This window comes from Schistocerca nitens, chromosome 9 (assembly GCF_023898315.1).
Source record: "Schistocerca nitens isolate TAMUIC-IGC-003100 chromosome 9, iqSchNite1.1, whole genome shotgun sequence".
Taxonomy (NCBI): domain Eukaryota; kingdom Metazoa; phylum Arthropoda; class Insecta; order Orthoptera; family Acrididae; genus Schistocerca; species Schistocerca nitens.
Window position 1 is genome coordinate 301,671,652 of NC_064622.1, and position 27,518 is coordinate 301,699,169.

The following is a 27,518-nucleotide window of genomic DNA, read 5'->3' on the forward strand; positions in this document are numbered from 1 at the left end:
ACTTTCCAGGGATGCACTTAGCCATTAGACCACCAAGCCCAACATCTACTTATTCATGGATCATTTGTGTATAGCAGTAGTGATCAAACTTTCTTGCTCAAAAGTTAATACTGACATTGTGGGGCGGCACCTCGGGCCGCATATGTACCAATCTCATTATTAATTGGTAACTTACATAAATCAGTATATTATGAGTCCCCAATACACTAGTTATAGTACATGTGCTATAAGCTGGCTGCTGACACCCAGGTACTGATTTTTAAAACTGCCACTTTTTGAAGCACTTCTTGTAGACTGTTTTCTGTTTCAGACTGCTGCCACATTCAGTGAGCCCAGAGTTGTGACATTAATTTCATGGTGAAGTTTTCTTGTGTTGTCTATATGCATGAATAAATAAGTGATTAATTAGTAGCAGTAACTGCATTTATATATAAATGCATTATGTAATATGACACATGATCACAAATGTTTTGAATGTTATTTTTCTACTAATGACTGCATTCTATTTGGCTGGTGCATGCATTTGTGCTGTTTTTCAGTAAGTTTAATAAACAGAACAGATACACATAACAGATACTTTAGTCATCAATAGTACATTCTCCTTCACTATTTACAACAGTTTGCCGATGCTGGGGTAACTTTTTGATTCCACGATTTTAGGAATCATGTGGCTTTGAGGCAAAGAAACCACAGCTTTGTTTGGAGTGCTTTTTTATCTGGAAAATAGCTTCCTTCGAGGCTGTTCAACAGAGAGCAGAAAAGTTGAAAATCTGAGGGCATAAGATCAAGTGGAAAAGGTGGGTGCAGAATGACTTCCCAACCAAAGAACGGTATAGCTTTTGCTATCAGTCTAGCAGAATGTGGGTGGACATTATATGGAATAGCATCACTTCATGCAGTCTTCCTGGTCACTGTTCTTAAATTGTGCCTGCAAGACATCTCAACAGTTGACAATAAATGTCAGCATTGATTATAACACTTCAGGGAAGCAATTCGTAGTTCACCAAACCATTGCTGTTCCATCAGATGCATAAAATTATCTTTTGTGGATGTGCACATTTCTTTTTATGGGGAGTTGCTGCTTTTCTTGGGGCCAGTCATTCCTTTCTTTTCCTTATGTTAACATAAAGACATCATTTATTGTCACCAGTAATGATACAGGATAGAAATAGTCAGTGCTGTTCATGAGCCACCTAAAGATGACCAGGCAGAGATGCACGTATTGCCACCCACTAATTTTTGTGTTTTTGGTTTAGAGTGTATGATATATATACATCTTATTTTTGGACCTTCCACATCACATGCAAATGTCACACGGTGGTGGAACAATCACAGCTCATCACATTTGCCAGTTCTCTAGTACAATGATTTGGGTCATTGTGGATTAATGTGTATAAACGGTCTTCATCAAACCCTGAAGGTCTTCCTGAATGTGAAGAGTCACTAATGTCAAAATGGTCCCCCTTAAAATGAGAAAACCATTTTCTTGCTGTGCTGTGTCCAATGGAATTATCCCCATACATGGAACAAATATTTCTAGCTCTTCTGGTGACAACACTCAGCTGAACTCAAATACAAGAGTATGTGAGAGATGTTCAGATTTCTCTATTTGGTACTCCTTTTTCTAGCACCTATGGCTCAACTCACTATCTTCAAATGACAAAATGTCATTATGGAAACTTGAATAGTAACAGTGAACTACAAGTAAAAAATTGTGATCAATAAACATATTCATAACAACTGGAATATCAACACGCAAAACAAAAATGCTAAAAACTTATGCACCAACCTAATATTATAACAGTGTTAATTTAATTTCATATTCCTTATTAATATATGTAACACATTTGAAGACGACCATCCGTACAATGCACCTCCATGATTCATGTTACTTCACTTTGAAATTAATATCATAGCAGCTGACCGGTAGAAGACACACAAGCTCCTTTTTTTATATTTTCTGGCTTTCGGAATATGCCTATACAGCCATCTCAACACAGTTTGTTTTGACAGTTCATAGTAGACATTATTTTAAGTTGTGCCCTGGTATGATGTAATACAGGATTAACAAATGACTGATTCGACAAAAAAACAAGAGTTACAGTCCGAGTCTACGAAAATAAGTAAACAAGATGAAAATAGGACAGTATACACAGTGGTAGCATACTATAAAAACCCTACTGGTAACAAAATAAGAAATGATAAATCATGATTGGTACACATACACCCATGAGTTGTGAACATTGGAAGACAAATGAGTAAACTTCCCTCTCTCACATCCTCTAACCCCGCAGTGGCCGTGCTGCTTTACCCCTCTGCCCCCGAGGTAAGCAGTCTATGTTGCTCATGGCCAAATTCATTAACAACAGTTTAAACTAAGCACATCTTAAAATATTACTATCTCTGTACTTATTTTTCTTCATTACTGAGCAGGAAATCTACACTCTTAAGAAGCTCTTAACATTAAATGATGTTTACGGATAGAGCTTTTAGTTGCTAGATGCATAACATTGTAAAATACGGCTGAGAACCACTGGCCGCACGAATGCTCAAGTCAGGCCACATGCGGCCCATGGGCTGCAGTTTGACGACCATTGTTCCATAGGTTTTGATGAGTGGCTTTATCATATCAAAATATGGCTGTATCTTTTGATTGCATTGACTTAGAAGCTTAAACTTTTTTACACCACAAAGAAACTGTAGACCTTAGTAGCCAACATAAGTTTGAGCTTGATACCTCCACCCATTCCTGAGCAAAGGGGATATTCACAGTCAGTAGACAGATGAACAACTAAGTTATTCTATAAGAGTTTCATTTTTAACCAATTGAGGTACGGAATCCTAAAAAAGGCAGCAATGCATCTTCCATAACTCCTGTCATGAAGGAGAGCCCTCAGGGATGTGGAACGAGTCAAGTTACACAATAAAAGTCAGAAGCAACCGCTGTTGCCTAGTTCTATAAAGTATACTAGTAACAAATATGGCTAGTACTAATCTACTCAAACTGTAACATGTACACTATAACACTGTCTAATCAAAGCAAGGAGCAAACTATAAATGTAATTTGCAACAAAAGGTGAACAAATAATATCATTTTACACAAAAGATGGCAAAGCTATTTTCAATACATTACCAAGAGCAAAGAAATATGAGTACAGATCTGTTAAATAAAACTCACAGATAATATGTTCAAAATATTTCCACAGAACTAAGTCGTGTATGAGTTGACATAAGTTCTGTAATGGTGCCCAGCTTGTGTGAAACCAAGGAGCCTGCGAAAATTGTGGCTCCCAACACAATAGAACAGCATCATACACTGAGTAGAACTCTTCTAAAGACAGTGTGCCACTCCCTGAGGAGTTCAGGTACTTAAACATGAGAACTACATCTCGAACCGCTGAAACAATTAAAAGATTTTCATAGATACATAAAATACAAACCATTCAACATCCTAATTATTGAACATATGGAAAGAAATGTGTATTCACATACAAGCCTTATACCTTTGAATCTGAGCACAAATAAGTACCCTTCTCTATGCAAAGCGAATTTAGTTATTTAGAACAGATATAAGAATAGTTCAATACAGCAACAAGTTTCTTTTGTAAGCAAAATAATTTGAAGGAAAATGAAGAACTGGGAAACAAACAATGCAATTCAAGAGAAAATGTATAAAATTGTGAAAAATGTTAAAATGCAACAAAAATTCAGGGCACTCTGGAGGAGCAAAAATTAAGTTTCCTCTAATACAGTATTTTACATTGAAACTAAAAAATATTCTCTGAAACAGAATGGGCATGACATCCTCAGCTTGAACTGAAAGACTGCAAAATATGGATAAGAAATGAACTATTAAATTCTCGTGTGGGACCACCTTCATCTCACTCTTTCAGTTATGAAACAAATGCCAGCATGCATTTATGTAATAAGTACACTTCAATACATATATTTTATTACTTACACATATTATAGCCTAACCTCTCTGCATTTCAAATCACCATTTCATTCAACAGTAAAACAAGAGCTTCACATCAATCAGATCATACAGATATGTACAAGTGGGCATTCTGCTTACAGTAACCTTCTACTAAATTCTTATCCTTTCTGCACTTTATTTACAACAAATATGCCAAAAGTCATCCAGTACTTTAATTTTTGGTGCATAATTTGATATAAAGCACAAGTAATACCAGGCATGCAGTGACAAAAACACACAAACAAAGAATAGAACGGTGAGAGTGTGGGGCTGAGAGGAAAACACAAAGTTGGTTAGCTGTGAACATCCCATTTCACAGCAAATTAGACAGGTGTGTGTGTGTGTGTGTGTGTGTGTGTGTGTTACAAAAAGCTGGGATATGAGGTTCTAATTCTTGTTGTTTACTGCTCAAGGCTTACCTTATACCACCACAGGCTATTTTTATTCATATGAATCTTTGCACTCCATATGATTTGTGATACCATTTACTTATTAACTAAATATTTAATATGTTTGAGTTATAAACCAAGTTTAATAAATTAATTATATAATAATTACAAACAGTATTGATCTTATAAAAGCATAACGTTAGCCCTTGCTGCCATGAAGGCCCGAAGGGGTATGTTCAACCATGTAATAGTTAAGATTTTCTGCGCACGCGTGTACACACACACACACACACACACACACACACACACACACACAGAGAGAGAGAGAGAGAGAGAGAGAGAGAGCGGAGTTGGTGCTAACACACTGACTACTCTTATCATACAGATCAAAGTGGACCACACTGAGGTAAATGTCACTATCCAATGGGCAGATTTAAAAGTAACAAGGTGTCAAGTCACCTCAACTGAACAGAAGATGCCAGCTTCACAACAAATATATCACACATTTTAAAAACAAGACCTAAAACAATGATGTACTGGCTTAGAGGAACCAAAGATGGGCTGTAATGACTACAAATTACAACTAAAACTAACCTCAAAAAGTCACCTCTGTAGGTAGATGGCAACCAACATGATTAACTATGACAAGCAATTACAATATATTAAAATTACTTTTGATTTACAGTTTGCAATGGCAAGAGAGCAGTATGACAACTGCCATACAGCATGCTACAAGCCACATGCTCATATATTTGACTCACGTTTAGGTAGCCCAAACAAATGTGTACATATCGCATCTGTCCACTATGTCAATGGTGGAGATAGCAGCAGCGGAGGCAACAGCAGTTGTGACTGTGATACTTACGTCAGTATTGTAATAAAATGCTTGAAAGTGAATAACAGCAATGGGATGGATTTTCTGGTATTAACAGGAAATGTCATAAGGCAAAAATTAACTCTACTCACAAATGGAGAAAAATGTTATTAGAGGCAGTATATATTATACCATCAACATATATCTAAAAACAAAGATGATGAGACTTACCAAACAAAAGCGCTGGCAGGTCGATAGACACACAAACAAACACAAACATACACACAAAATTCAAGCTTTCGCAACAAACGGTTGCTTCATCAGGAAAGAGGGAAGGAGAGGGAAAGACGAAAGGATGTGGGTTTTAAGGGAGAGGGTAAGGAGTCATTCCAATCCCGGGAGCGGAAAGACTTACCTTAGGGGGAAAAAAAAGGACAGGTATACACTCGCACACACACACACACACACACACACACACACACACACACACACACACACACATCCATCTGCACATACACAGACACAAGCAGACATTTGTAAAGGCCTTTACAAATGTGTGTGTGTGTGTGTGTGTGGGCGCGCGCGCGCGCGCGCATACCTGTCCTTTTTTTCCCCCTAAGGTAAGTCTTTCCGCTCCCGGGATTGGAATGACTCCTTACCCTCTCCCTTAAAACCCAAATCCTTTCGTCTTTCCCTCTCCTTCCCTCTTTCCTGATGAAGCAACCATTTGTTGCGAAAGCTTGAATTTTGTGTGTATGTTTGTGTGTCTATCGACCTGCCAGCGCTTTTGTTTGGTAAGTCTCATCATATTTGTTTTTAGATATATTTTTCCCACGTGGAATGTTTCCCTCTATTATATCCATATCATTAATTTATACCATTAACAGTTAGACATGACACTATAGATTGTGACTATGTTTACATATTGTAACATATGGTTATAAATGAATATTTTGTAGAGGAAACTTTTCCAGTGTAAATATCTATGCCACTGAATGAGATTTTCACTCTGCAGCGGAGTGTGTGCTGATATGAAACTTCCTGGCAGATTAAAACTGTGGGGCGGACCGACACTCAAACACGGGACCTTTGCCTTTTGCGGGCAAGTGCTCTACTATTTGAGCTGCCCAAGCACAACTTACGAGCCATCCTCACAGCTTCAATTCTGCCAGTATCTCGTCTCCTACCTTCCAAACTTCACTGAAAGGCAAAGGTCCCGAGTTCGAGTCTCGCTCTGGCACACAGTTTTAATCTGCCAGGAAGTTTCATCTATGCCCTGTTGTACCTGCAGATGCCACATAAAAATATAATCAACACAATTAAGTACCCTAATTGGTATATGCTAATATTCATATGTATTATAACCTTATTGACATTAGAACTGTGTGCTTTTCTCAGTCAATGGTCTAATACGAGCTACATGGTTATGTCTTCGTAAACCAACTGAACAATTTAATATGTCACTGCTCCTACCACTTTTCAAAATGGCTAAGGGTTTCTTCTTCATACTGTACAGACAAAGAACCCCCAAAATGCCAAGTTTTTTTTTTTTCCGTACTGTGTGGACATTGAAATGGCCTGGGAGTCGGGACAGGTTCCATCAGACTGGACAAAAGCAGTAATCACACCAATCTTTAAATGTGGAAACAGAAAAGATTGTAACAGCTACAGAGGTATCTCTTTAATCAGCGTTGTGGGTAAAATCTTATCAGGTATTGTTGAAAGGAAAGTGCGAGCATTAGTTGAGAACCAATTGGATGAAAATCAGTGTGGGTTTAGGCCTCTTAGAGGTTGTCAGGACCAGATCTTTAGCTTATGGCAAACAATGGAGAAGTGTTATGAGTGGAACAGGGAATTGTATCTATGCCGTATAGATCTAGAAACGGCATATGACCGGGTTCCTAGGAGGAAGTTATTGTCTGTTCTACAAGATTATGGAATAGGAGGCAAACTTTTGCAAGCAATTAACGGTCTTTACATGGATAGTCAGGCTGCAGTTAGAGTTGACAGTAAATTGAGTTCATGGTTCAGAGTAGTTTCAGGGGTAAGACAAGGCTGCAACCTGTCTCCACTGTTGTTCATATTATTTATGGATCATATGTTGAAAACAATAGACTGGATGGGTGAGATCAAGATATGTGAACACAAAATAAGCAGCCTTGCATACGCGGATGACTTAGTTGTGATGGCAGATTCGATTGAAAGTTTGCAAAGTAATATTTCAGAGCTAGATCAGAAATGTAAGGACTATGGTATGAAGATTAGCATCGCCAAAACGAAAGTAATGTCAGTAGGAAAGAAATATAAATGGATTGAGTGCCAAATAGGAGGAACAAAGTTAGAACAGGTGGACGGTTTCAAGTACTTAGGATGCATATTCTCACAGGATGGCAACATAGTGAAAGAACTGGAAGCGAGGTGTAGCAAAGCTAATGCAGTGAGCGCTCAGCTACGATCTACTCTCTTCTGCAAGAAGGAAGTCAGTACCAAGACTAAGTTATCTGTGCACCGTTCAATCTTTCGACCAACTTTGTTGTATGGGAGCAAAAGTTGGGTGGATTCAGGTTACCTTATCAACAAGGTTGAGGTTACGGATATGAAAGTAGCTAGGATGATTTCAGGTACTAGTAAACGGGAACAATGGCAAGAGGGTGTCCACAATGAGGAAATCAAAGAAAAACTGGGAATGAACTCTATAGATGTAGCAGTCAGGGCGAACAGGCTTAGATGGTGGGTTCATGTTACACACATGGGAGAAGCAAGATTACCCAAGAGACTCATGCATTCAGCAGTAGAGGGTAGGAGGAGTCGGGGCAGACCAAGGAGAAGGTACCTGGATTCAGTCAAGAATGATTTTGAAGTAATAGGTTTAACATCAGAAGAGGCACCAATGTTAGCACTGAATAGGGGATCATGGAGGAATTTTATAAGGGGGCTATGCTCCAGACTGAACGCTGAAAGGCATAATCAGTCTTAAATGATGATGATGATGATGATGATGATGATGATGGTGTGGACATAGAACCCCCAAGAGAAAGGGTACAGTGTAGAATAACTCATCTACAGAATTGCACTGGAATTAAGTTTGACAGGTAAGCATTCCCTCTAATGAACATTGTTGTTGTGGTCTTCAGTCTAAAGACTGGTTTGATACAGCACTCCACTCCATACTGATCGATCTGCCCAAGCCTCATCATCTCTGCATAATTACTGCGACCTACATCCGCATGAACATTTTTTACAATAGTTGAGTCTTGATCTCCCTCTAAAAAATTTATGCTGCACTTCCCTCCATTACCAAACTGATTATACTTTGATGCCTCAGGATGTATCCTATCAAGTCGTGCTACAATGCAGTTTTTCTTTCCACTCTGATTCAGTACCTACTACTAGTTATTCAATCCATCCATCTAATATATGGCATTCTTCTTTAGCACCACATTTCAGAAGCTTCTTTTCTTGTCTATAGTGCTTATCATCCATGAAACACTTCTAAGCACTTAAATTTGTATTACAGTTGCAATTTTTTTTTTCTATGACGGACATGTATTTTATATCTCCTCTACTCTGGCCAAATAGTCTTCTTATAAATATTAAAAGTGTTAGCTGAGCAGGGACTGGAGCTCGTGGATGATGGCAAGGTGAAAATTTCTCAATCTAGTGGTGGAAGACACGGTGTTTCAGGTATAAAACACATCTTTAAATACAGACCCATTTTTAGATCAGAGCATTTTTACAATAAGTGTATTCCATGCCTGAAATGCGATTCCCTAGTATAGTGAAATATCTGTCTGCAGCAGCCATGACCCTTTTAATTGGAATCAAAACATTTTCCAAATACAAATTTCTTTAGATGTAAAAACTAAGGAAGTCAGTCGAAGGCACATCTGGCAAACAGAGTGGATATAACAAAACTTCATTTCCCAAATCTCTTAGTACTCTCATTAATAAAGCACTTTAGTGACCAAAAGCATTTTCCTGAAAAACTATGTTTTCCCTGTTGCACAGTAATCCTAGAAGCTTCTTGCATATTTCTTTTCATCCAGTTCATCCACAAGACGTATATAGTACTTTTCCAGTTATTATTTTATCCTAGACAAAGTAATCAATAAAAAGAATTCCTGTTGCATCTCACAAATAAATGCCATAAGCTTTCCAGTCAATGATACTAACTCAACCTTCTGAAGTGGAGGACCATTTGTTTCTACCCATTGCTTTGATTGCCGTTACATTTTCGACATGAAGTGGTGGATTCATATTTCATATACAGTAATAAACTGGTATACAAAATAAAATGAATTATTTTGACAATGGCCCAAATGTTGCTGTGAACTTAGTTTTTGTATTTGCAGTTGGTACACATTCTGTACAAAACTTCTTCACACTAATTAACCACATAAAATGTACCATATTCCTTTTTTGTGAAACACTTATGATGTCAGTTAGCTCATAGAGTTTTAACTGTGAATTACCCACCACCTTATTGAGCAGTTTATCCATGTTTCCATAAGAGTTTTGTGATGTGTTTCATATGTATCATTTCATGAGAAGTATGCTCAACTTTTGAAGCCGTCAATCCATTCTTTTAACTATTGAAAATGAAAGGGGTAGCTACATCATAAACCTTCAACAACTTCTGATGAATTTCTATAGGCAATAAACCAGCCAAAACAAACAATTTTATGAATGTACACACAGTACACCAGTTTATCCATTTGAACAAATTATAATCTAACTACTTTAAAATGGCCTTTCAAACAAAAGTACACTGCAGATCACATTCATGTTTGACTTAAACATTATTGTGTAATGTGTACTAACACATGAAAAAGAACGTCATCATCCACAAATAACAGTAATAATAATAATAATAATAATAATAATAATAATAGTAAGGAGAAGAATAATTCTGTATGGCTCAACAGCTTGGTGCAAGGCTTTCAATTATGGCTGTGTCTTTTGACTTGCCTTCATATTAGCTATTTTGGTGAACACTACTTTCAAAGCCATACAAGCAAGGCTTGCAGAACAACTTAAAACCTCCACTTGTTAGTGCCCATATTTTATTTTGCCAAATTATGATCAAACTATTCTCCATCATACACCACCTCATCTTTCTCTCAAAGATGCCGGTTATGTTACCTGTATGGCAAAGTCTCTGTGGGGTTTGGAAAAGCAGGAAGTAAGTGCACACAGTGAGGAATAACATATAACAAAGAAAACTATTAAAGCCCAGAGCAAAGGAACATGAAGAACTATATGTACAATTACAAATGTATTTTTGCTAGCATGCTGTTAAGTTAATGTACAAGTGCATTAGATTTTTTAACACGTTGCCTTTAGCACCCCAAAGCAGTGCTTTAAATGTTTTCCCAAACTACAGCAATACACAGAAATGTTACAGCAAATGGTGGCAAAAGCATTAGGGATAACATATTCATGCATCTTGCACGTGCAGCAGAATTACAGAAAGACCTAAAATGGAGTAATTTCTCACTCTTTTTGGGAGCGTAGTAGCGCATGAGTCCCTCAAATTGTCTGAATCTCATGCGATGAGGGTTCTGCTTAGCGACCAGCAGGCGGAATGCATGCTGGCAAGCCTTGCGCTTGTGTAACAGCAACTTGCGGAACTTCTCCCGTTCAACACGAGTAAATGTTTCGTAAACCACAGCAAGCATCTGTGTATGGCATTGAACATGTGTCTTTATTTAGAAGTTAGGAGCTTATTACATAACATTAACTCCAATTGCCATACTAATTTCAATGACTTATCACGAAAGATAAAAGACAAACAGGCTACATAACAAAAAGGATCAAGTCATTGGACATTATAATTAATCAATAAAGAGTGAAATATACAAATTCTTTAAACTTGTTATATTTAGCTTTAACTTATTCTCATTTGCATGCCAAAAAAAATTCAACAAAAGAATAAAGAATGTATCTCCTCTTTGTAATGGAGTATAGTGTATTTAAGCTCAGTGGAAACATTTATAGTAACCAGAGTTGCACAGTAAATTGTCCACAATGAATGAAAAGAAAGGGCCTGCAAAATGTGTGCTAAACACTCATGCTTTAACAAAAACATATTAAATATTTTTCTGTTTTCTACTGCACAATGATTTTATTAGCACTTTATTTACATACAAATGTCATTCCAGCAGTTTGTTGTTTTCAAGTAATTGTTTTTGCGTGGTGCAACTTAGTTCTTAGAGTGTCTTTTGACATTGTTTCTCAGCTTCCATGCTGCTGAGGCTTGTCAGAACTTAATATATTGTGTGCACATGTTCATTTTCACGTATTCTCGTTTGACAGTACGGTCCATTCCACTGATACATGTAAACTGGAGTGGAGTGGACTGAGCTGTCAAACAAACGTAAGTGCAAATAAAAAAGTGCACACAATACAGAAGGCTCTGACAAGCCTCAACAGCACAGAAACTGAGAAACAACCTCAACAGGCACTCCATGACACTATATTACGTAAAAAAAAATACGATTAATTGAAAACTGCAAACTGACAAAATGAGACTCACCATGTGTAAATAACAAGCTAACAAAATCATTGTGCTGCATAAAACAGGAAAATACTGAATATTTTACTCATTGACCTAATGCATGCTGTGGGCCTATCTGAAAAGAAGCCTTAAAACAGAAACACACACACACACACACACACACACACACACACACACACACACACACAATATCTTTTGAATTAAAGATAAGTGAGAATAAATGGTGTTCATTCCAAAAGAGAATCGTGCAAGATAATTATGGATGTATGTATCACAACTAATGGTATACTAACCAAATTCATCAACACATAGAGCACTATGCATAGGTATGAGATGAAGAAAATGCAGAACATCATGGATCTGGAGTATGCTGGCATCATCACATCTGGAAAACTAATACAAAGATTGAACTGTACAAACTTTGATATATTAGTGAAATTATGACTACTTTTGTCTATGCTGAAGATTTCAAAATCTCCACTGTTCTTATGTTAGTATATGGTTGCTGCCTACACATATTTCTACAAGACAACTATCTTAATGTACTTCATTAGATCACATATTAGCTTCTAATGCAGAAGCACTATCACTTTCCGACAGGTGGTGGTCTAGAATATGAGTATTAATTATGCACCAAATATAGATAGTTAACACAGAAAAATGAGAATAAAATTGCAACAAAGCTCAGTTGCATAACAAAAAGCCTTACTAGCTGGAACATACTACTGTCTACAGTAATCAGTTTCCAACTATGGAAAATCCAAATTGTAATGTAATGATATTATGAAAAGGAAAGTTGCTACTCACCATACAATGGAGATGCCGAGTCACAGATAGGCACAACAAAAAGCTTTTCGCCATTAAGGCCCTCAACAACAATTCACACACACACACACACACACACACACACACACACACACACACAAGCGCGCACGACTGCAATCACAGGCAACTGAAACCACTCTGCGAGCAGCAGCACCAGTGCATGGTGGAAGTGGCGACTGGGTGGGGGGTAAGGAGAAGGCTGGGGTGGGGAGGGGGAGGAATAGTATGGTGGGGGTGGCATACAGTGAAGTGCTGCAGGTTACACAGAGGGCAGGGGAGAGGTGGGGAGGGGGGGCAGGGGGAAAGTAGCAGAAAAGGAGATAAATAAAATGGTGGAATGCCGGCTGTGTAGTGCTGGAATGGGAACAGGGATGAGGCTGGATGGGTGAGGACAGTGACTAACAAAGATTGAGGCCACGAGGATTACGAGAACATAGGATGTATTGCAGGGCAAGTTCTCACCCGCAAAATTCATAAAAGCTGGTGTTGGTGGGAAGGATCCATATGGCACAGACTGTGAAGCAACATTGAAATGAAGGATGTCGTGTTTGGCACCAAGTTCAGCAACAGACAGGACCATTTGTTTCTTGGTTGTGGTTTGTCGGTGGCCATTTGTGCAGACAGACAGCGTGTTGGTTGTCATGCCCACATAGAATGCAGCACAGTGGTTGTAGCTTAGCTTGTAGATCACATGACTGGTTTCACAGATAGCCCTGCCTCTGATGGGATAGGTGATGTTCATGACCAGACTGGAGTAGGTGGTGATAGCAGGGTGCATGGGACACGTATTGCATCTAAGTCTATTGTGTATGTTTGGTGCACAGCAGAATACCACTGTGGGAGGGGTGGGAAGGATAGTGGGCAGGGCATTTCTCATTTCAGGGCACGACGAGAGGTAGTCAAAACCTGACAGAGAATTTAATTCAGTTGCTCCAGTTCTGGGTGGTACTGAGTTATGAGGGAAATGCTCCTCTGTGGCCAGATGATGGGACTTTGGGAGGTGACGGGAGACTGGAAAGGTAAGGCACAGGAGATTTGTTTTTGTACAAGATTGGGAGGATAATTACTGTCTGTGAAGACTTCAGTCAGACACTTGGTATATTTCAGAAGGGACCACTTGTCGCTGCAGTTGCGACGACCAAGGGTGGCTAGGATGTACGAAAGGGACTTCTTGGTATGGAATGGGTGGCAGCTGTCGAATTGGAGGTATTGATCAAGCTTAGTAGGTCTCATATGGATGGAGGTACTGATGTAGTCATCTTTGAGGTGGAGGTCAACATCTAGGAAGGTGACTTCTTGGGTTGAGTAGGACCAGGTAGAGCGAATGGGGAGAAGTTGTTGAGGTTCTGGAGGATTGTGAATAGGGTGTCCTCACCCTTGATCCAGATCAAAAAGATGTCATCAATGAATCTGTACCAGGTGAGGGTTTAGGATTTTGGGTTTTTAGGAAGGATTCCTCTAGATGGTCCATGATAGGTTCGCATAGGATGGTGCCATGCGGGTGCCCATAGCAATACCTCGGATTTGTTTGCAGGTAATGCCTTCGAAGGAGAAGTAATTGTGGGTGAGGATATAGTCGGTCATGGCGACTAGGATGAAGGTTGTTGGTTTGGAATCAGTCAGGCATTGGGAAAGGTAGTGTTCAATAGCAGTAAGGCCATGGGCATTACAGATGTTAGTGTACAGGGTGGTGCCATCAGTAGTGATGGGCAGGGCATCGTGTGGTAAAAGGATGGGCACTGTGGAGAGTTGGCGGAGGAAATGGTTGGTATCTTTTATATAGGAGGGTAGGTTCCGAGTAGTAGGTTTAAGGTGCTTGTCTATGAGAGCGGGGATTCTCTCAGTGGGGGGGCACAGTAACTGGCCATGGGGCATCTGGGATGGTTAGGTTTATGAACTTATGGAAACATGTAGGAATTTGGAGTGCAGGGAGTGGTAGGATTAAGTAGAGAGATGGACTCCGGGGATGCTCTGGGATGGACTTTAAGGATCTAAGTAGCAACTGGAGATCCTGTTGGATTTCTGGAATGGGGTCACTGTGGCAAGGTTTGTAGGTGGAAGTATCTGACACCTGGCAGAGTCCTTCTGCCAGGTAATCCTTGTGGTTCAAAACAACAGTAGTGGAGCATTTGTTCGCAGGTCGGGATCAGTTTTTAGATGGTGGACTTAGAATGATGCTGAGGCGAGGTTAAGAAATTCTGGAAAGTTAATAGGGGGTGATTTGGGGCAGTGTGGGTGAATCACAGTTGGATTTATGATTGAACTGATTTAGGCAGGGTTATATATTGGTCTTTGGTTGAGTCAGATTGATAGGGTTGGAGGCGAAAAAGTGTTTCCACTGTCGGGACCAGGAGAAGGATGGTAGGTCTTTAACAGGTCTTGCACGACTGAATTTGGGAGTGGAGCAAAAGGTGAGGCCTTTGGAAAGGACTGATATTTCCAACTGATCACTCTCCCTGCATCAATCTCCCGTATTTTCGCGTGCTATTTCCTGCACCTTTCCAGTGCCACATCATCTTATATCTCATCCCACGAACCCCTCCCCACCCCTCACTCTTTCTCCGGTCTATCCCAGTTCGCACCCAATAATTCCACCTCATCCAGTCACATCTGCCGTCCCCCTTCTTCACACTTATCCACCCTCAGACCTATTACCCACAGTAGTATATATTTTTTTTATATTTATTCTTTACTTTGATCCTTGGGACTACTTTCCAATTTTAGCGAGTTTTTGCCTTTTGCTGTTGTCGACTCCAGATTTCTTCTTGTTTTCCCCTTTCGCTTCCTTTTCATGAATTTACACACGTATTTGGGTGTATTTTTGCGAAATTTTTCGGTTGTAATTCAATGTTATTAATGTGATTTTTTCATATTTTTCCCACCACCATAGATCCTTACTCCTTCCATCTGCGTCAATACAGAAAAGTTTCCGTATTCCTAGCCAGATCTCAGTCCCACCTACTGGTCCTGCATTGTTTCTTGGTTCATGGCATACTCCCAAACGGTCTTAGCATCAAATTACCCATCTCTAGTTGCCACCCCTCCTTCCACAGTGACCTCCACCTGTTGAGATTCCGCCAATCCTTAGCCCTCACCAACATACTACTGCAAAACCATATCAACCAAGCCCAAACCTCCTTACTGTACCTTCTCCCCATCCGCAAAATTCGCCTTCTATGCAATCCCAAATTTCTAGAAACCATAACACACATTGAAATTCTTGCCCTGCAGGAACTTGAGTGACATGCATAATGCCACCTCTAAAAGCTCTCCATCCAGCTCACTTCCCACTCCCGCCTTGGAGTACCACTGTCCACCACATCTACAACAACATCCAAACCTTCTCCGTGTCACCTCATAGCTGACAAACCCTGTCTCACAGACCTACTACACTTACCCCACCCTCCATAACTCCCTCCCACCACCACACAAAATCCAGAACCTAAGCAGACCTGTAACACAGTGATTAAACTTTCCTCCAGAATCCTTAGCTCACAGAAATATCACTCCTTTCCAAAGGGCTCACCTTTTACTCCACTCCAAAATTCAATCATGCAGGAGCTGTTAAAGATCTTCTCTCCTTCTCCCAGTCCTTACAATGGAAAATTTTTTTCCACCGCCAACCCTACCAACCTGACTCAACCAAAGACAAATACTGAACCCTGCCTAATTCAGTTCAATCCTCCATCCAACTGTGGTCCACACACACTGCCCACAAATCATCCCCTGTTAACTTTCCAGAATTTCTTAACCTCAAACCTCACCTACGTCACCTCATCATCATTCCCCAAACATGCAAACTAACCTTACATCTGCAGAAAGAACCACAGTCCACTGTCTAGAAACTGATCCTGACCTTATAATCCTACCTGTGGACAAAGGCTCCACCACTGTTGTTTTGAACCGAAAGGTTTACCTGGCAGAAGGACTCCACTAGCTGTCAGATACTTCCACCTACAAACCTTGCCACAGTGACCCCATTCCAGAAATCCAACAGGATCTCCAGTCGCTGCTCAAATCCTTAGGCCCATCCCAGAACCTCTCCCCGGAGTCCATCCCTGTGCTCACCCCCACCACTCCCCACATTCCTACCTTCTACATGCTTCCTAAAGCCCATAAACCTAGCCACCCCAGATGCCCCATTGTGGCCGGTTACTATGCCCCCACTGAGAGAATCTCTGCTCTTGTAGACCAAAACCTTCAACATATTACCTGGAACCTACCCTTCTATATAATAGGTACTGTCCCTTTACCACACGGTGCCCTGCTCGTCATTATTGATACCACCTCCCGTTACACTAACATTCCTAATGCCCATGGCTTTACCACTATTGAACACCACCTTTCCCAACGCCCGACGGTTTTCAAACTAACAACCTCCTTCCTAGTCGCCATGACCAACTATATCCTCACCCACAATTACTTCTCCTAAGAAAGAATTACCTACAAACAGATCTGGGATTGGCTATGGGTACCTGCACGACACCATCCTATGCCAACCTATTCAGGGGCCATCTAGAGGAATCCTTCCTAAAAACCCAAAATCCTAAACCCCTCACCTGGTTCAGATTCACTGATCTGGATCAAGGGTGAGGACACCCTACCCACATTCCTCCAGAACCTCAACAACTTCGCCCCTATTTGCTTCACCTGATCCTACTCAACCCAACAAGTCACCTTCCTCGATGTTGACCTCCACTTCAAAGATGGTTACATCAGTACCTTCATCCATATCAAACCTACTACCCATGAGCAATTCCTCCAATTCGACAGCTGCCACCTGTTCCATACCAAGAAGTTCCTTCCATGCAGCCTAGCCACCCATGGTCGTCGCATCTGCAGTGACGAGTGGTCCCTCTCAAAATATACCGACGATCTCAATGAAACCTTCACAGACCGTAATTATCCTCCCAACCTTGTACAAAACTGAATCTCCCATGCCTTATCTTTCTAGTCTCCCACCACCACCCAAAGTTCCACTGTCCGGCCACAGAGGAACGTCCCCCTCGTAACTCAGTACCACCCAGGACTGGAGCAACTGAATTACATTCTCCGCCATCGTTTTGACTACTTCTCGTTGTGCCGTGAAAAGAGAAATGTCCTGCCCACTGTCCTTCCCGCCCCCCCTCCCCCCACAGTGGTATTCTGCCATCCACTGAATCTACACAATATACTCATCCATCCTTACACAACCTCTGCTCCCAACCCTTTACCTAACGGCTCATATCCCTGTAGTACACCTAGATACAAGACCTATCCCATACACCCTCCCACCACCACCTACTCCAGTCCGGTCATGAACATCACCTATCCCATCAAAGGCAGGGCTACCTTTGAAACAAGTCATGTGATCTACAAGGTAAGTTAAAACCACTGTGCTGCATTATATGTGGACATGTCAACAAACAAGCTGTCTGCCCACATGATTGGCCACCGACAAACCATTGCCAAGAAATAAATGGACCAGCTTGCTGCTGAACACTCTGCCAGACATGACAACCTTCATTTCCATGATTGCTTCATAGCCTGTGCCATGTGGATCCTTCCTACCAACACCAACTTTCCCGAATTGCGCAGGTGGGAAGTTTCCCTGCAATACATCCTATGTTCCCGTAACCCTCCTGGCTTCAACCTTTGTTAGTCACTGTCCTCACCCATCCAGCCACATCCCTGTTCTCATTCCAGCACTACACAGCGCTCATTCCACCATTGTACTCAATCTTTTCTCCTTTTCCGCTACTTCCCCCCCCCCCCCCACCCTCCGTCTCGCCCTCCGTCTAACCTGCAGCCCTTTACTGTCCGCCACCCTCTCCATACTATCCCTCCTCCACCCCACACTGCCCCCCTCCTTACCCCCACCCAGTTGCCACTCCCATCATGTACTGGTACTGCTGCTTGCAGTGTGGTTTCAGTTGCATTTGTGTACACACACACACACACACACACACACACACACACACACACACACACACACACACACAGGGCGAGTCAAAAGTCCTTGGACCCCTTCATAGGTTGGAAGATTAAAGGGAAAATTGAAATGTGATGATGGGAACAGAGGTTTGGCATGGGGCCGCAACTTTTGGGGTGAATGTCACTCATTGCCGCCATCTTGAAATCCGCCATTTTGGATTCAAGTCTTTTAAATGGGAAGGGGGGGGGGTGTATAACACATCAAATAACACTCGCTTGAGCTCTGGAATTGAGTGGTGTAATTTGTTTTTGTCTATCTTGTACAGTTTATAACTTATTAATGTCCAAAGTTACCTTGATACTAATTCGTTCTCTCTCTGTTCCAGGTGATCTAAAATGGGTCTGACACATGAACAGAAGATCAAAATCATCCTTATATCAGGGGAAGGCAGCTACTGAACAATAGCAGCTGACTACAACAGAAGGTACACAGACAGAGAACCGGTACTGCACAGTTGAAAATTCCTAAATGAAGTACCCGTCGTGTGGAATAAGCCAAACCTCTGTTGTCCGGATATTGCACACCAATAAGTGGCATCCTTACAAGCTGCAGATGCAACATCGACTTAACGAGGATGAACCTGATTGCCAGTTGGAGTTCTGCCTGTGGGCTACTGAACAACACGAACTGGATCCTTCATTTGCCTAGGGCATACTGTTCAGCGACGAGGCGTATTTCACTTTGACGGGGAGGTTAATCAACGTAATTGTCGATACTGGAGTGACGTAAATCCGAACTGGGTTGCCCCAATTAGAGAACATAGTCCAGCGAAGGTGATGGTGTGGTGTGGCATATGGAACACCAGCATCATTGGGCCATTTTTCATTTACAACACCTTAACTAAACCACAGTATCTGATGCTGCTGCAGAGCCTTGTGTTCCCTTCCACACTGAACGATGATGGTGTCTGTGAATGGTTGGAGGAACAACAGCAAGGGAAGTGGATTGGTCACCATGGTCCCATGGAGTGGTCGCCTACATCCCCTGACTTAACGCCCCTTGACTTTTATCTATGGGGACATCTTAAGCAGATAGTGTATGCTGAAAGCATTTGTGATTTGAGACACCTCAAGGAACGCATACAACACGCCTGTGACCAAACTGCAGGAGACACTTTTCTCCGTGTGCAGTCAGAGTTGTTGCGGCGACTACAGTTGTGCATTGCATGGGATGGACAACACGTAGAACGTGTTGTAGCAGTCGGTATGAAGATAATTTCCCCAACTTTGAACATTAATAACCTCTAAACTGTACAAGATAGATAAAAACAAATTATATCACTTAATTCCAGAGCTCAAGCGAGTGTCATTTGATGTGTCATACAGCCCCCTTCCCATTTAAAAAAATGACTTTAATCCAAAATGGCGGGTTTCAAGATGGTGGCCATGAATGACATTCACTCCAAAAGTTGCGACCCCACATCAAACCTATGTTCCCATCATCACATTTCAATTTTCCCTTTAATCTTCCAACTTATGAAGGTGTCCAAGACTTTTGACTCGCCCTGTATATGTATGTATGTGTGTGTGTGTGTGTGTGTGTGTGTGTGTGTGTTGTTGATGAAGGCCTTAATGGCCAAAAGCTTTTTGTTGTGCCTATCTGCGACTCAGCATCTCTGCTATATGGTGAGTAGCAACTTTCCTTTTCATAATATTGTAATCAGTTTCCACTTGCGCATTAATAGGACAGTAAAACATTAACAATAACCAGCATTCCAAAAATGACTGAGCACCAAAATGCTGCATGATGATAGTGATCAGTTATCAACTGTTAGCATTTCATTGTTGATTTTCCTTTTCTACACCTTAGGTCCTCCTGATGTGGGATTCTAAAGTCACTTTCTCACAACTTACCCCCAAAGTAAAGCAAAATTTCACTCACAAAGGGTTCTTACATAAAATAAATAAATCATCATTTGTAACATAGCAACATATTTGTCAGAGTCCGAGTGCCTAACATAAAGTCTTATAATCATTAAGTCGCTGATTCGAACCTCACTCTTCATAAAATTTATTTAAATTCCATATTTATTAATGCATATCAATGTTAATTAAAATATACTGAAACATAATTGTTAATAAAGGTAAATTTAACAATATGGCATATCACAAGCCTATGTCATATTTTTATCTATTTTCACAAGACCAGTAGTTAATAATAAAAATAGATTAATTTTTTAAACAGTTAAGACTCAATATTTGTTTCTGAAAATTTATGCCCTGACTCAATCAATACTGTTAAAGATTCTCTTCCATCATGATATCCATGAAACATGGATGAATGAGACAAGATATAAGCAAGGAGCATTCCAGATGATTGAAGTAGTTCTGCACTAGTTTTAGTAAATCCGAGTACACTGACATTCACTACCCAATGAGGTACCAACCACATCTAGAAGTCGCTTCCAAAAGAAAACTATCTATTATAGGGATGCTTTTGGATTATAAGCCACTAAGTACCAACCTTGATGTGTTCTTTTTATACCTGTACTGTAACACCCTACCTCACCTCACTGAGTTGTCTAGACAGTATAGCTTCTTTTCTCAAAAGCAAAGCACCTGCGGGATATGACAAGACCAAAGCTTGTAGATTTGGAACATCTACACTTTTTGACTAACTGTACACATTTGACTAAAATACAGGCATCTCACACATTGTTAAATTTACTGTTAAAATCTACATTTCTTAACTGCTCAGACATTCTTTTCCTGCCAAGTAAACATGAAGTTTGAAGATAATCTGCTCCTTTTCAATAATTATGCACACGAAGTGGAATATACTATCATGGAAACAAATACCTGTTTTTTTAAGAAAATTATATCACAGCAATCTATGAAACACAAAGAAAGCTGACCCCCACCTACTTTCCATCAGCTTCCACACTAAATCTGACCTAGTAGATCTATTGATATTGCCTACAAAACAAAAATAATCTTGACTGACTTTATAGGGATTACGTGCCACCAGTTACACCTAATTTATGAAGGGTACTTTTTAAAATCAAATAAGGCAATTAACAAAAAAAATCATTGAAAAGCAGGCTCTGCACAATATGATTGTTGTAGCACACATTAATGCTAGGTTACTTAATATTCATTAACCTTGTAACAGATACCAGAATTGTATACTACAGTCCAGTTTTACATGATCATTTTGTAGTCACTGGTTTCATATGAATTTAGTACAAAATCTCAAAAAATTTATTACAGAGACTTTAATGCAACAGAGTTAATGAACTGGAAAATCTTAGTTTTATGACTTTCATTAAAGTTAAAAAAAGTTTTAATCTATTTTAGATGAGGTCTTACAAATTATTTACTTACTTGGCTGTTGTCAGAAGGACAAACATGCTAACAAAACTGTCCTGCAATGTTGAAAAGTGCTGATCACGAGGATCATCAGAAAACAAGAAATATCCAAGCAGTGCATATGTTGTCACAAAGAACAATAGTAGGCCAAGCATATCAAGGATTGGCGGCAATGACTGCAGGATTTGACGTATGAATCGGCGTACACCACCGCAGTGACGAGTATCAACAAGAAAGATTGGTCGTAGGGCACGCGTGACTCGAAAATGTGATGACTGGCGTACAAGTACTGTCACTGCTTCAACAAACATGATACCCAAAGTCACACACTGGAAAACAAAAGAAAATATATGTCAGTGCTTGTGTACCAAGTGCGAAATGACTGTTAGGAACTTGTTAACAATATACTAAAGTAAGTGTATCCAATTACTCACCTGCAGAAGAATGACGGACTAAGGGAAGGAGGGAAGGAAGGAAGGAAGGAAGGAAGGAAGGACGGAAGATTGGGGTTTAATGTTCCGTAGACATTGATGTCATCAGATAAAGATCACAAGCTCAGATTGTTTCAAGGATAGGGAAACAAATCAGCTGTGCTGTTTCAAGGGGAAACATTCCAACATTTGCTTGGAGCAACTCCAGGAAGTCAGAGAAAACAAGAATCTGGATGATTGGATAAGATTCTGAACTGGTGTCCTCCAAATAGCTAACCAAGGAACCATTTTGCTTGGTCAGAGGAATGGTGGATTGTGCTCAGGAACTTACGTTTAATATAATCTCGCTAAGTTTTGAAACCTGCCTGCCCCCCCACCCCCCCCCCCCTCTCTCTCTCTCTAACACAAACACACACACTTTAAAGCCACACAAAAATGTGGTGTACGTATACAACCTTGTGATGTGCTATAGAGAGCCTTAACTTCTAACACATTTGAAAAATCATGAAACTTTGTATAAATCATTCAAAAATTTATTTATAATAATGAAGATGTAATCAAGAAGAATTATTTTTAATTACTATTAAAATCAGTTTAATGTTTACCAGAGCTGTTACATGAAAGATTAAGGTTAAAAAAAATTCATATTGCATACTTCCCTCTTTTTGTACGCAAAGCTGATAATTGACAGATTCCCTATAACGTTATATTTGTTTGCACTGTCAATTTTTATTTTGAAAATATTATTTATTTTTGTCAATGATTTATGAAAAAGATGCACACCAATTAAAAACTGATGCAAATACATTTAAGCTGCAAACAATACATAAAAAAGCAAGAACACCACCAATCAAATTGTTAATATAATACTGGAAAGTCTTGGATGCAATACAATTAACTGTCTACATAAATGACACTGAAATTGTTGCTACACGGTAAATTTCCTTCCAACTGGCTACATCGTCCCAGCGCTACAGTGCTCTCTCTCTCTCTCTCTCTCTCTCTCTCTCTCTCTCTCTCTCTCTCTCTCTCTCTCGTGTATCAGTTCCAAGGAAGGACATTTTAAAAAATACTAGCAACTATTTCAACCTTCTTTTAAGAGTTTTTGACTACTCAAACAATGGAAAATCCATGTAGGAATATTAACAATGAAGGAAAAGATAGATTGGTACTTATTGTAAAGAAGACGTGTCAAGTTGCAGACAGGCATGATTAAAAGACATTCACATGAAGCTTTCGGCCACAGCCTACATCAGTAAAGACACTCCTTATGCCCTTGAGGAACATGCATGAGGACATTAAGAACAGTTTGTTAGTTGCTGTACAGTCTCTTCTTCACCGTACATGCAAGACATATCTGTGTCTTTCGAAAAACACTACTTGCAGATCTGCACTTTTGTACTGGCCACACTAGTGTGCTAGCAATCCAGAGCTTTAAAAGTGGTCCAGCTTTGATCAAAATGAGTAAGTAGATTGTCAGCAGCATTAACGTTCTTGTTAAAGTATCACAATTTGACGTAAATTATGTCATTTTAGTTCCTTCAGAGCTAGTTTTGTTTCTTACAGTAGTTGCTAAAAGACTATGTAAGTTACTGACATCCACAAAGTGGATGTTGAGCATTGTTATGGATTTATGGATCTCATGGCCTATCTCTGTTGCAAGTTCCTCTTTCATTGAGACCAAGACTACACTATGTGACCAAAGTATCCGGACACCTATTAGTGAACATTAATATGGGGTGTGTCCACCATTCACCTTCAAGATAGCTTCAACTCTGCTGGGAACACTTTCAATAAGATCTCTGAAAAGCAGCCCACTCTTCCTCAAGCACCGAAGCAAGGGAAGGTAGTGATTTTTATTGCTGGGATCTGGAGTGACGTCAATGTTCTAACTCATCCCAAAGGTGTTCCATTCGGTTTACATCAGGACTCTGAGTAGGGCAATACATTTCAGGAATGTTGCTGACCCCAAAGCATTGCCTCACAGATGCTTCTTTTGGACAGCATGTACTGTCATGGTGATACAAACTATCATTGTCTCCCAACTGTTCCTCTAATGTATGCACCACACAAACCTATAAAATGTGTTCATATCCTCCAAGTTGAGCATTTTCTTCAGTGCAATAAGGAGATGACACCCTAACCATGCATAACACCCCTATTCCACAACACAACTTCCTCTGTACTTTATTGTTTGCACTGCAAATGATGGCATGTCATATTTTACAGGTATTCATCAAACCCAAAACCTTTTGTCAGATTGTCACGGGGTATAGTGCGATTCATCACTCCAAACCACTTGTTTACAATCATCCACTGTCCAGTGCCATTGCTCTTTACAATGCCCCAAGCATCACTTAACAGCGACTACACAAATGAGTGGCTTACTGGGAGATATTTGACCATAGCACCCCATTCATTTTAATTCTTTGCACACAGTCATGGTGTTATATCGACTGATGGTAGTGCTTTGAAACTCTCGAGTGCTTCCTTCGACTAATTTCATGCAATTTTTTGCAACCACCCTCTGCAATACTTGATGATCCCTGTCCATCAGTATGTGAGATCTGACTGGTATTGGATTAGCTGTGGTTGTTCCTTCAGATTTCCATTTCACAATCACACCGCCAACAGTCAACTTGGGCATCTTCAGGAGGGTTAATCAGGTGGTATCCACACAATATTCCCTGCTTCCTTTTATATTAATGGGTTCACCTCTCATGACATGTATCAGTAAATTCCACAGAACACAGAAGTGTCTGGATACTTTTGATCAGATAGTGTATACTGAATAGAATGTACAAATCATCCGCAAAGACAGGTTCTCTTATACAGTGATAATGGGATTTGTCTCATTCAGTGGGGCAACTATTTCCTTCACAGAGGCAGAACAGCAGAATAGACTGATATATTCTCTATTTGAGAAGCAGAATGCAAGGACACTTGCAGCCAAGATTCTAGGGCTTGCTCTGTACAATATTATGTCAAAAACTTTGGGAATAACTATTTGTGTCAGATGAATACCATTCCATATTTAATTCAGTCTCCTGTTGGCTTGTCTCTTCTGAATACAGAAGGCATACACTTGAGAGTTTAATGAGATTGGGCTTTGGATATTCATCCTCATAGTACTTAGAGAAGATTTCTAGATCAACTGTAGGTGTCTTCAACATCTTCAAAATGTATCTCTTGGACAGCTAACGTCTGATTTCTTTTTGTTGAGGTCAACTGTGGTTGACCTGGAATTTACTGAAAAATAGTCTATTTTCTAAAACCATGTTTGCAATCTTCACAAACTACAAGGACGTACTGAAAAGTAATGCTTCCAATTTTTTTATGTGAAAGCTCTTAAAGCTTTTTAAATGAAACAAACTTCATTGACATTCTACGAGGGCGGTTCAGAAAGTAACCTCCGATTGGTCACAGTGCGGGTTGTGGGGGGAGTAGCGACGCCATCTGTGCGTTCACGCACTCAACAGGTCAGTCGGCATCAAGCCGTGGTCGAGTGAACGTCGTACCTGCGCTAGTTTAGTTTTTGTGGCAGTTTGAAATGTGTGCTGCAATAGAAAACCCTGCCAAATGTGAAGTGCGTGCTGTCATAAGGTTTTTTACAGCCAAAGGATATTCTGCAGCAGCTATTCATCGTGAGCTTTGTGCCGTGTACGGACCAAGAGTTATGAGTGAAGGAGTTGTCCGTGAATGGGTACGTTTATTTAAAAGTTGACGAGAAATCGTTCATGATGAAGAGAGGAGTGGTAGACCATCATTGGTGACTGACGAACTCGTTCAGACAGTTGATGCAAAAGTTCGTGAAAATCGACGTTTCTCAATGTCGGAGTTGTCTACTGGTTTTCCACAGATTTCTAAGACTCTCTTGTACGAGATAGTGACAGCAAGATTGGGTTACCGTAAGTTCTGTGCACGATGGGTGCCCAAAATTCTTACCGACCACCACAAAACTCAAAGAATGGCCTCTGCATTAGACTTTCTGTCACGTTATGAGGACGAAGGAGAACCATTGTTAAACAGAATCGTGACTGGTGACGAAACCTGGATTAAGTACGTGAACCCTGAGACAAAAGAACAATCAAAGATGTGGGCACATTCAAATTCGCCTACCAAACCAAGAAAAGCCTCGCAAGATTTTTCTGCCAGAAAACTGATGGCAACGGTGTTTTGGGATGCCAAAGGGGTGTTGTTGGTTGAATTCATGGAACGTGGTACGACCATTAATCAAGACGTGTACTGTGAAACAATAAAAAAGTTACGACGGGCTATACAGAACAAACGCCGTGGTATGCTGACTTCCGGTATCGTTTTTTTGCACGATAACGCCCGTCCTCACTCTGCTCGCAGAACAACGGCCCTTCTTGAGTCCTTCAAGTGGGACGTTATCAACCATCCACCTTACAGCCCAGACCTGGCGCCAAGTGATTATCACCTCTTCATGCATTTGAAGAAATGGCTCGGGTCACAGCGGTTTGATGATGACGAAGAGCTCAAAGATGCGGTCACAGGCTGGCTCCAGGCACAAGCGGGTGATTTTTATGCAGAAGGAATTTCAAAGCTTGTGAAGAGATACGATAAGTGCCTCAATCACTATGGAGACTATGTAGAAAAATAGTGCAAAGATGTAGTTGTAAGATGTATATATTAAAATATTTTTATTTAACTTGGTGTATTTTTTTAAATCAACCGGAGGTTACTTTCTGAACGGCCCTCGTACATCTCTATTCTTCATGGTGTTGATGTTTGGTTTGTAGGGCACAAACTGCACAGTCATCAGTGCCCGTACAAAGTACCAATTTTTTCGGTCCAGTTTTTTATACAGTCAAATCTAGCCATTGTCACGAATGATGATGATGATGATGATGATGATGAAATGATGAGGACAACACGAACACCCAGGAAGAGAAAATCTCCAACCCGGCCAGAAATTGAACCCGGGACACCGTGATCCAGAGGCAGCAATGCTAGCCACTAGACCACGAGCTGCGGACTCTATTTTTCATGTCTACATATTCAAATTTAGTTTTCAACATGAAGACCCTAGCAACAAACACATTTCTTCCAATATTGTCACTGTAGAATGTTTGACTTCATTGATGGAGCCACCACCTCACTTCTGCCTGCATCACTTTATCACTATCAAATTGAAGTCCTCAAAGATGCTCTTCAAGTTTTTGGAAACAGATGAAAATTGGATGGGCCAAGTTGCGATTGTATGGAGGATGATCGATGACAGTGAACCCCTGGCATCAGATTGTTGCAGATGTTGCACATT

The 27,518-nt window shown here is 40.4% G+C and overlaps 1 protein-coding gene across 1 annotated transcript in view; it reads right to left on the reverse strand.

The window, feature by feature from the left end:
* Window positions 1–27,518, reverse strand: part of LOC126203196 (two pore channel protein 1-like) — a 74,932-nt gene that overhangs the window by 35,448 nt on the left and 11,966 nt on the right. Inside the window, exons 5-8 of the mRNA XM_049937440.1 lie at window positions 21,819–22,132; window positions 11,990–12,089; window positions 10,677–10,857; window positions 3,179–3,397 (exon numbers count right to left, since the gene is read on the reverse strand). Of these exons, the coding sequence (XP_049793397.1) occupies window positions 3,179–3,397; window positions 10,677–10,857; window positions 11,990–12,089; window positions 21,819–22,132 (814 nt within the window). The remainder of the gene's footprint in view (window positions 1–3,178; window positions 3,398–10,676; window positions 10,858–11,989; window positions 12,090–21,818; window positions 22,133–27,518) is intronic.